Genomic DNA, 11,712 nt, shown 5'->3' on the forward strand with positions numbered 1-11,712 from the left:
TGTTAATATCTTTGCGCTGCCGGCAGTCTATGTGACCAATAGTGATGCTTCTTGATATGGGGCAGCACTTGACATTTCATAGGAATCTTCCCTTTTTCGTTCCCATCAGTCCATTATAATAACCCAAACCTTAACTCCAGATCAAATTTGTTTGACAGAAATGTAATTACATTCTTTTGTGTGCGTGCCGCAGCCCGTGCGTATTGTTCCCTGCCTGTGATTCAAATGCTTTGCTGCCGCTGAAGTGCTTGTTCCCGAACAGGTCAGAGTCAACAGCATTAGTTTCAAGTGTCGCCTCTTAAGGGCCTATACTAATCAACATCACAGTTCATTTGCTGTGTTGCCACTAGCCTTCAATGACAAATCCCCTACACCGAATGCTGCTTCAAGTGTCCTTTATCAACAAGATTTCAGAAACCTAAATACATATTCTTCTCTCAGCATTCGCCACGCTCTCGGCGGGCCTAGCGCCGGGGTTGCATCTCCACTCTGACATTGTAGTCTTGTGGAATAATGATGCCTCAATGTGTCCAGCTTCTCCTTGGTTGTACAAATATTCAAGCCTCGACTTGATTAATATAACAAAATCCTTGTTTCCTGCGCCGTTTTTTTGATTAGTTGTGGATTAACAAGATCTTTATGTTTTCCTCAGGTTAGCTTCCCGTATTACTAAACAAATGAATTAGTGCCTGGAAATGTGTCATGCTTATTAGCGCTCAGCAGAGGCATATTTTTTTGTGAGCTGGTCAAGCATGCAGGAGCAGTATGCAGCATATTCATGCGACTTTGTGATATACTGTGAGTCTTACAACAACATATTTCACAGCCCAATTAAGACAAGTAATAAAAGGGCCACTTAATGAGATTGACATATTTGTGGCGTAACACAAAAAGGATTTGTCCTCATGAGATTTTTTTGGAGGGTTTTGTCCAAAAAAAAGTATCTCATTGTAATTAGAATTCGAAAACTAACTATTGGTTAACTAGAAAAGCTTAATTGTGCAAACATGCTTTGGCAAGTGACAGTTGGACGCTGCCTAGTAAAATACATTGCGGTGGTATACGAAAATGCATTTCATGGGGCTTTAATGTTTTCTTATGTTTATCAAATGACAATTTTTCCCTAAAATTGCAGCTTTTGTGTTAATAGACATCATGAGTCGTCTACTTGTATGAATAAATGCCATTGTCTTGTTTTTTAGGTATATATTTTTATTTTTATTTTTTATTTTTTTTATTTATTAATTTTTTTTTCTGGCAAAATTTTTAATATTAACTCATTCACTCCCAGCCATTTTCACTGAAGTAACCCCCTTCACTCCCAGCGGCTGTTATGCTGGATATTGACTGATTTTGCCACGCTCACAGAATATTGTGTTCTATTGCTGGAAAAACATTGCAACCTACCAAAAGAAAGAATAGAGTCTCTTCTTTCATCAGGAAAAAAGTGTTAACAGTATTTCTATCTTTTTCAGTTTTGCAGCAATTAGCATTAGAATATATATCTAGATTTAATCTTTGTTCACAAATCTGTTTAGAACTGTGGGTAAATGAGCTTTTTTCAACATGGCCCTGGTTGATCTCTTTTGCTCTGCTCCCACCTGTTGTAGCAAGAGCTACCATTTCTTCAACCGTTCTCTGCAGTTGAGAGGCTGCATCAAAGCCTTCTGTATGCTCTGGCATAAAAAAACATAACGTATAAATACGTCTTTTGGACACTTTAAACATTTAAAATAGAACGTATTTATACGTTTTGGGGAGCAAATGAGTTAATAATTAATATCCTAAAAATGATATGAGGAGGGGAAAAAAACTATCCATATTATTGTACTTTGTAAAAACATACAGTTATTTCATCCATCCATCCTTCCATTCATACAGTCATGCATGTTAGTGAGGGGCGTTGCTTTGGTCGTAGGTTTGTAGGGAAGTGAGGCTACATTCAAAACTCGCTAGCAGTGTAAAACAGCAAATTCCTTTATTTGAAAAAAACAAAACAAAAAACAGCAAATTCCTTTCAAGGGAAGTTGAGTCCAAAATGTTCCTAATGATATGGACTGTTCATACCCTCTCATCTTAACATGGTATTCTGATGAATATTGTTTTTGTGCAATATCAATTAAGCAGCAAAATCCAGCCATTTTTTAAAATCTATCTCAGGGGGTTGCCATTTTCTCTCTTGCTGTCTACTGAAAATGACATCACACCTTGAAATCTGTGATGTCATTTTCAGCCGACACCAAGTGTCAAAATGGCCGCCCCCACAACTTGTGAATGTCACATGACCAAACTCAGAAAACAGGTGTGTAGTGATTAGTTATTACCTGAGCCCTAAGCAACCGTGATGGCATTTTCAATCGACAGCAAGTGGTAAAATGGCCGCCCCCTGAGATGGGTAAAAACAGGTGGATTTTGCTGCTTAATTCATATTCCACAAATACAATATTAATCAGAATGCCGAGTTTATGCTAGTGGTGGCACATAGAACTTTTTACTGAACAGAAGATTTTTTTTTACTTGACTTCCTCTTTGCCTTGAACTTTTAATAATACTGTATTGTTGATCACATTGTGTAATTTAGCTCTCCTTTACTTAAACAACTGGATGTCCGGACATTAATTACAAACTTTCCAACACAATTTTGAGACTTAAAATAAAAATATATATAGCGTACAGAATTAACCTTCCCCGTGGGTGTCCCCATCATCAGACGTGTGTTTTTGTTTACTAGCGTCATAAACACCTTTCATATTGTTATTATTATTATTATTATGTATTGTGTTGTTCTGGTCTTTGGCTGGGTTCGCCGTCCTTGGAGAACTGAGTATTTCCCCCAAGTATTAGATGAAAGACAGAAAGAAAATGCCCCTCATTTGGTCCCAGTTGGTTAAGTGTGTCCCGATCACTGCCAAGGTCTGGATGAACACGAGTCGCACAAAAGACCGTGCCTTCCAACCACACAATAAAAAAAAGAAGAAAAAAAAGAAGAGGATTTGCCTGATGTCTTCTATCCCCAAAGGAGTGACTTTGTTTGTGGCGTTGCTGTAGCGGCCTAATGAACGCCAGTGTCAACGAAATGATCACAAGGCTTTTTTTAACCTTAATTCTTCTGATTAATTCCAGGTAAACAGTCAAGGAGAAACTTGCTTTTTGTCAGAATTAATAACAGTTCTCCCTGTGATGAAGAGATAATAGAAAAGTGAGGGCGAGAGAGAGAGAGAGAGAGAAGAGGGGTTGGAGGTTAAACCCACAACTTTGACCCACAGAGGTCAAACTGTAAGTGACCCACTATATCAATCCATTTAGTGCTCTTTACGTCTTATGTCACGTTTGATGTTTCCCCACATCATCACCGCACCGTAGTTACGATTTCCCGAGCCCCCGTCCCGTCTTCTTTATCCTTCCATTAATATTATTTCATCCTGTGATCCCCTTCCTCATCGTGCAGCTCAAAGCCCTCCATCTAATTTTTATCTTGTGCGAAATGTAACGCTTTGTGACTGAGCTTAATTCATATCTTTTCTCCTCCTCCTGCATAATAGTCCCCCCCCCCTTTTTTTTTTATCTCCCTGCTTCACGGTGAAAGTTCACACTCCTGTTGAGATTATTGTTAATATATTATGATCGAAACGTGGCTCCATATTGCATTATTCGCTCATTTCCAGCTATGTAGCCGGGAATCTCCATAATTATCGCTGGCGTAAAAGCCGTTCGTTACGAAACATCGTATAGTAATGAGGGCCTCCCGCGTTTCGCTCGCCATATTGAAATGGACTGTGTCATATTGTTATTCTGTTTTTCTCCCTCTCATCTTCCTCCCCCATTTACATCTCCTCGCTTTCACCATCCTCTTTGCCTCTCTTCTCTTATCTGTCAGCAGATAACTATCATGTGTAGTTTAATAGGATGATTTGTTGTTAGGCAGGCGCGTGTCAGAATAAGATGGGGAAAAAAGCTAAATGATGAAATGAGCGGCGCGCGCGGTGCTGTCTTGTCTGTAATGAATCGTGCGGTGGGTTGAGGGGCGCGCGGGGGGTCTCTGTTTTGGTTCCAGTCGGCAGCACAAACACGGACCTCAGGTAGCGCACTCATCAGTCCTGCTGTTTCTCACCATATGGAGTCAATGATCTGGGAGAGATACACACACGCACACACACACACACACACACACACACACACACACACACACACACACACACGCACGCACGCACGCACGCACGCACGCACGCACGCACGCACACACACACACACACACACACACACACACATATTTAGATATCTAGATTTGACTAGCCAAAGATGATAATGTTATGTTTATTATTGTATGGTTGTAGTTTGCATTTGTGTTAAATCTCCCTGATGTGTATCTAATATTTTGATTCTCATGTAGCTACAAGGTATCCCGATAAGGACCACCACCCCTTCGCGAGGCCGTGCATTTATATGGGGATAGATTTGTCTCAAAATTATTCACACAAATAAATTTGTGATTTTTCCCGTATTTGCGAGATTCACAGATATATGCACAATTTTCATATTTGTTGTAAATGTTATGGCATTTATCATGACTTATCATTTTTAAATATTGGGAATTGTTGAATATGCATTTATGGATCAGCGGGCAGGCACTTTTTTTTTTCATCACACGTGTCAATATATTTTGACATAAAAGTTCCAAACGTTAACGTGTTGAAAGTGCCATCCCTCCTCCATCCACTAGGAGGCAGTGTTTCTCTCTACATTGAATGGGGACGAAACGTTTCTTGTTTAAAAATTGGAAACTAAAAATAGAAAATTACCTTTTATCTGATATTCTATTATGTTTTTATTAAATACAAGTCGGGAAACAAAATATATCCGTATTTTGTTTCCCTCTTGTTTTGCCTTGATGTGGAAGAATTTCTTCTTCGCTGTGTAGAAAAAAAAATAAAAATAACTGCAGAAGAAGAACATCTTCTTGTCAAGGCAACATAAACTCGAGGGAAATGAATTACAGTCATATTTTGTTTCCCGGCTTGTGTTAAATAAACACACAATATAGAAGGTTCAGTTAATCGTTTTTCAATTCCCAATTTTAGATAGCCTATTTAAAGTAGACAGCAACATTGCCTCCTAGCGGACGGAGAAGGGACGGGCACATGTATTTTGAGACTGTGTAGTGTGTGATATTTGTCTAAATAAAAAGTAAATGCTTGTGCCCGCTGGTTCATAGATGCAAATTCAACAATTCACAACAAATTATATAGATAAATGCTCACTCAACATTAACAAACACGTGTAAATCACGCACATATTTGTGAATATGAAAAACGTATTTTAAAAAATCGTGAATATTTTTGTGAAAAATCACGCATATATTTGTGTGAATAATTTAGAGACAAATCTGCCACTGTTTGTTTATCACAAATTACAATCACAATAATAAAAAACAATTGTGGAATAATCTGACAGCAAATATCACAATAAATCGTGGCTGGATATAAATTAATACTACAGTACATAAATAGTTTAGAATGGCCCGTTGAACCACTTAAACTCTCCCGTGGTTGTCCCCATCTGATGGTCGTATAGTGAAACTGCTACCCCTTCATATGCATGACTTTTCTTTTATCATGGGTTATATATAGCTCATAAATTTCCAAAAAATGTTAAAAGCTTTGTACTAAAAATAATTACTTTTTTTCCCCAAAAAGAAACACGATAAATGCTCGATTGAAAAATCTTATTTTTCTCCTTATTCTTTCCAAACATTTAATTGGATGAAAACGCTGCGGTACAAATTGAATTAGACGTTCCCGCCTCCACACAATTGAGATATCTGTTACAGATGATGTAGCGTATAATGAATGCCTAATTTATGTAATTAGACCATTAAGCATAATCCGAGCATATGCTCAGAAAGCCCCGAGGTCTTTTTCCAGGTACTCCCTCTGATGTCACCCCGCACAAAACAACTAATGGAGTGGGACGAGGAACACTTCTAATATCCGCTGTTTGATCACGTGTAAGAAAAGAGGAAAAACATGCAAAAAAAAAAAAAGGAACATTAGTCCAGATGAGGCTTTCACGCATGCAGCGTTCTTCTCCCTGCGCATGTATTTAGCATGGCGAGGATGGCCTTTAAGAAGTGCGAGTGTCCCGTCACATGGGCTCATTTTGGCATTGAGGAGCTCCTTATGAGGGCCCTCCGTCTGCTAATTAATTGTCATTCTGCTGAATATTCATACCTTACCATCAGAGCGTCCTTAATTGCACCGTAAAACATCTCCGGGGGGGCTGAAATCACCGCGGACTTAATTAGAAGCGCGGACCTATTGGTTGACTTGGAAATTGTTTCCCCTCGCACGCTAATGCGCAAGCCATGACAAATCGCTTTGAAAGCCTCAGTCATGAAAAAAAAAAAAGTGTATTTAAAAAAAAAAAAGCGTTTTAAATTGACGCATTCTTTTCTCTGCCCAATAATTTCCCAAAACGAATAAAAATGAAAATCTGGAGAAAAATACATGATTGCATTTATGAGCGTAATCCGGTTGTTGTTGTTGTTTTTGTTTTTTTTCCCACCCCACCCCTGCATGGCTCTGGGTGGCAGCATATCTCAACTGACCTGTGTGTGACAATATTGTTTGGCTATCATTCGCTGCTTTAGGATGAATGGCATCGATCCTCTTTTAACAACATTTGTTTCCTATTGTGCGTCGTGGGGGCGCAGCAGAGGAGGGCAGACGTGTGAAAGTGGCTGTTTGATTCTCTTTTTCATCCCCGTGACCTCGGCTTTTGTGTCTCGTCACCCTGGGAATGTCACGCCTCACTACTCTACTTTAAGATGTTGCAGAGAGTGCCCTTTGTTTTCCCTCCTTTTTTTTTTTTTTTTTTTTTAAACCTTGCACAAAATTGTTCTTGGGTGTCTCCCCCCCCCCCCCCCCCCACTTCAGACCGAGGCACGGTTCACAAGTGCGATGCAATTTGGCTTATCCCAACCTTTGTTGGGGTTTTTTTCTACAAATGACCAAACATAGTGCAGACTTGATGTACTGCATGCTTGAACTCGGGAGTTGGGGTGCAGCTAAGAGCCCATTCAAGAGTCATGGTGGTATTTTCAGTGTGTGCACTGGACACGGACAAAGGCCCTATACTGATATCCCATCATGATCTGAAAAAAAAGTGTCCTTTTTTTTTTATTACTGCACATAAACAAATAAAACAAAGATGAATGATTTCATTAGGCGTAAAGAAGAATGGCGCGTTAAAGCACTACGTGACATTTATAGCATTTGCAAAATTAAATAAGCGTGAATTCCACGTGATGTGATTGACTTTCACACCCACGAATTAAACACAATAAGAATTCCCCCACTTAAATATATATCGTTTTTTGTAAATGCGAGTGAATGGGTGTCAAAAGTTGTTTATCCATGGCGATGTGTAGTCATTATCCGCACTTCCTTTTGCACAAAACCTTTTGGGCTGAACATTAATAGGAACTGACAGGTGTTAAAAGCCACTCTGCAGGGGAAAGACCCCCAACCACCACAATAAAAAAAAAAATCTAAACGTGCACTGTTTAAAAATATTTTAAGTGTACACTTGCAAAATGATTATATTTTTTGTCCCGAATTATCTCTGAGCTGAGACATCTTTTTCTTTCTTTCTATTTTTTTTTCTTCTCAAAAATGTCCCCCGCAACGCGATTCTTTTCTGTAATCCGTCAGACTGGTGATGGGGCGCATTGTGGATTTATTGGGGTGGCGGCGGTGGTGAGAGAGGATGGGGTGGGGGTGAGGTTTTGGAATTAGCATAAATTATGAGCAAATCTGCGTGTGCGTGTGTGTGGTCCTCGCCATTGCAAACCCTCCAAGCGGAAAGGTGGCCCTGCGTGGCCAGAAGAAGAAGAAGAAGAAGGCTTGAATAGCAGTCGTTGAAAATAGGCTTCCCATTTGGTTTTCACATTCATATAATTGACTTATGGATATTTTATACAGTTTTCCAGCACACCAACTTGAAGGGTTTATTTGCATTCCTGAAGTACTTTTCAGCCTGCTTTCCATAAACACAATGGGGCTGATTGCCTCATGAAGTTGCAGTTCGAACAGCATTGTTTGCATTGTCTTGAAATGTACACTTCCTACGAAATGTTTACTGTTCATGTTTCGTAAACAAAGGAACAATAAAATTCAAATTAATTAAAACGAATTATAATTAGACATTTTTATTTTAATGTTAGGATGATTAATTTAAAACATATTTTTTCATGTATTTTGTTAAAAAAATATTGTTACCACGCTATAAAGATGCACAAAAATCTAAAATATACTAAACCGACTGTTGTTTTTGCACACAGGCCTTTACACATATTTTAATAAACACACACGCGCATTTCCCTTTTAAAAGAAATCCAAACTTCAACTCCCGACGCCGTGTTTTGTGAAATCTCCGTGCAAGTGTCAAGCATATATAAGCGCATACCTCCACACACTGAGTGCCTTCGCAGTTCAATTCCGGCTGGCGAGCCTTTTCACCCCTTTTTCTGTCTTCAAATGGAAATGATTTCCATTGGCCCAAGGTGTCCATGTAAATAGGTGTAAATGAAACCAGATTATGCCTTCCTCCCTCACTCACTCCCTCCCTCCCTCCTCCTCCTTCTCCACCTCCTCCTCCTCCTCCCATGGCAATTGTCATGTGATAGCAAAGAGGTGGCACATTAATGGAAGCGCCTCGGCGGGGGTCTTTTCTGCTCATGTCACTACATAAAACTATCAGATGGTTCGAGGAGGGCCATGGAGGCATCATCCGTTTAGTCCGGGACGCCCCGATGAAGTCTTGTGAGCTCCTCTAGCGCGGGACCGGCTGAGAAAAAGACGTCCGAGCAAAGGCTGGGGGGGGGAAAACAACTCCCGCATGAAGAAACTCGCAGCACGGAATTAAGGGTGACTACTTCTTCTTTCTTTGCGTGTTTTGAACTTATCGAGGATGCCTCGTCCGGGGAGAAACACGTACAGCGACCAGAAGCCTCCGTACTCGTACATCTCTCTGACGGCCATGGCCATCCAGAGCTGCCCGGAGAAGATGCTCCCGCTGAGCGAAATCTACAAGTTCATCATGGATCGCTTCCCTTACTACCGAGAAAACACGCAGCGGTGGCAGAACTCGCTGAGGCACAACTTGTCCTTCAACGACTGCTTCATCAAAATCCCCCGGCGCCCCGACCAGCCGGGCAAAGGCAGCTTCTGGGCGCTGCACCCCAGCTGCGGGGACATGTTCGAGAACGGCAGCTTCCTGAGACGCCGCAAGCGCTTCAAGGTGCTCGGCGTTTCCGACCACCACCTGGCCCCCAGCAAGCAGTCGGACGCCGCCCACTACCTCCAGCAGCAGGCCAAGCTGCGGCTGAGCGCCCTGCAGGCGGCCACCGGCACGCACCTGCCTCAGATGTCCACCTACAACCTGGGGGTGTCCCAGACCTCCACCTTCAAGCACCCGTTCGCCATCGAGAACATCATCGCCAGAGAGTACAAAGTCCCCGGGAGCTTGGCCTTCTCCACCATGCAGTCCATGTCTGCCGGCTACCCGCTGCACAACCAGCTCACCACGGCCTGGCCGCACATGTACAACGGCGGCGTGATGGACACCATGGCGCCGAGCGACTACAGCGCCTACGGCGTGCCCATCAAGTCGCTGTGTCACGGCGCGCAGACTCTGCCGGCCATCCCGGTGCCCATCAAGCCGACGCCCACCTCCATGGCGGGCTTCTCGGCGCTCCCGCACCACCTGCCCGCCTTCCTGTCCAACTCGCCCCAGTCCCTGAGCCCGACCTCCCCGCAGACTGCCACCAGCCAAAGTAGCCCCGCCACCCCCGGAGAGACGCTCACCGGCCCGGCCACGCTCCAGTCGGTGGCCGTGCACTGACCAAATGGACCCGTCGGGCAAAAAGCAACTGCTGGTATAGCGAACCCAAAGTTTATAAATTTGTGTCGTACGTCGGACTCGATTCAAGGCGAGTTGCTTATTGATTCGCTTGTTGTATATGTTGAATGTGTCGCTTTAAAAAAAAAAAAAAAAAAAGAAGAAGGAAAAAAAAACGTGTCCTGAAAGTCCAGCACAGTATTGCTCTTCAAGAAAATATAAATTATTTGAAAATTTCACATGGACTTTTACGTGTTGAACTGGGGGGAGTTTTGTAAGGCCCACATACGCGGGGAGGTTTCAGTTTTATACTCGTAAATGTTTTGCACACTTTTTTCGTGTGGTCACTGTAACGTCAATGACACTGACGCTTTCCTCTAAAAATGTCGAGGGCATACCAAATAGGCTATTTCCCAGTTAAAAAAAAATAATCTAAAAATCATTCCATATCGAAAAGTCTAAATGTGACATGTGCTCAAAAATGCAAGATATGTGAATATTGCAAATAACCGAAACGATAATGTTGTAAAATGCACTTTTTAGTTCTACATTTTAGATATCTATTTTCCAGAAAAAAAGGTGTTCTGTGAAGCATTTAATTTAAAAAGGCTGTGGTGACCACGTGGATCAGTTGCTGTAAATTTGTACGTTTTCTTATAAAAGTGAAGCATGCATTCTAAACGGGGAAAAAAAATGTGTTAATGTTCATGTTATTGTTTTTTTCCTCTCGTTATTTTTGTTTTGCGAGCATGCGTGCTTTTGAAAAGTGTGCAAACATTCTGCAATGAATTGGGGGAGAAAAAAAAAAGGTCATCCAAATATTTTCTCATTAAAAGTGAAGTAAACAATCAAAAAATGTTTCTTGTTATTATTATTATCATTTTCGTTGTACTGTAATAAATATATCATCACAATTTGCCTCCATAAAATTATTTTTTTAAAGACTAATAATTGCTATTATTATGTTATGTGCATCCCAACCTGTATGATTACCGAGAGGGAGACTTTTTCCTTTTTCCTCGGAGCAGCACAGGCATGATTTGTGCTCTGCATTAGAATGCACGGTGCAGCCGTGGCATGGCCACAGCGCAGACAAGCGTGCTCATTCATCAAGCTGCGCGTGAAATAAAGAAAATAGTCCCAACAATAAACATTTCAACGAAGCAATCTGCACCCCAGATTTGGCAACGCGTTTAACGCCGTCTCATGGAATAAGTGACAATTTTTTTTGCTATCACGGCGCACGCACGTATCAATTAATACATTCAATAAAACGCCGTTTGCATTTATTTGTTGAATTCGATCGTTTCTGCGTTATTTCAAATAAACTCAAGTAGTGTCAGTCCATCGTAGGGCATTAAACAAATACATTCCGTCACTTTATGCAAAGGACTAGATCAAATAAAGGCGATCGGGCCACTTCATTCTGCTTCATTCAGTCGGATTGAAAGTGCAAAGAATGGCAAACTTCAACTGGGCCACCAATGTAGATTTAGCCTTTTTCAGCAAGACAAAAAGCCTGATTTTTTTCACAAACACATTGCTGACTGGGAAACTAGGAAACGAACTGCGAGACCCTTTTGGAATTTAAATCCACCCCTCCCCCACGGACTGTTTGTACAACAGTGTCACTTTTTTCCCCTCCTCACTTTTGTGTTGTGTGGCCAACATTAAGTCCTGATTGATTGCTGATGTTGGAACTGGGACAATACATTACAAGCTTTTATTTTTTTCTCCGAATAATTAAAATAGCTCAAATGCACTAAAACGATTAGAAATCAATTAAAAGGTAATGCCACCTCATTATGGAAACAT

The 11,712-nt window shown here is 41.3% G+C and overlaps 1 protein-coding gene across 1 annotated transcript; it reads left to right on the plus strand.

Moving 5' to 3' along the window:
- Positions 1–8,709: 8,709 nt before the first annotated feature.
- foxb1a (forkhead box B1a) lies at positions 8,710–10,739 on the plus strand. Its single transcript, XM_086073847.1, has one exon. It carries the CDS (start codon positions 8,968–8,970, stop codon positions 9,898–9,900), a length of 933 nt encoding a protein of 310 aa, XP_085929973.1. The 5' UTR covers positions 8,710–8,967; the 3' UTR covers positions 9,901–10,739.
- Positions 10,740–11,712: the final 973 nt, after the last annotated feature.

This window comes from Leptonotus elevatus, chromosome 4, assembly GCF_054856555.1.
Source record: "Leptonotus elevatus isolate MCC_2025b chromosome 4, RoL_Lele_1.0, whole genome shotgun sequence".
In the NCBI taxonomy this organism is placed as follows: Eukaryota; Metazoa; Chordata; class Actinopteri; order Syngnathiformes; family Syngnathidae; genus Leptonotus; species Leptonotus elevatus.

What these genes read in the sequence shown, in the direction of transcription:
- foxb1a (XM_086073847.1), top strand. Translation starts at nt 8,968, where the DNA reads ATGCCTCGTCCGGGGAGAAACACGTACAGCGACCAGAAGCCTCCGTAC.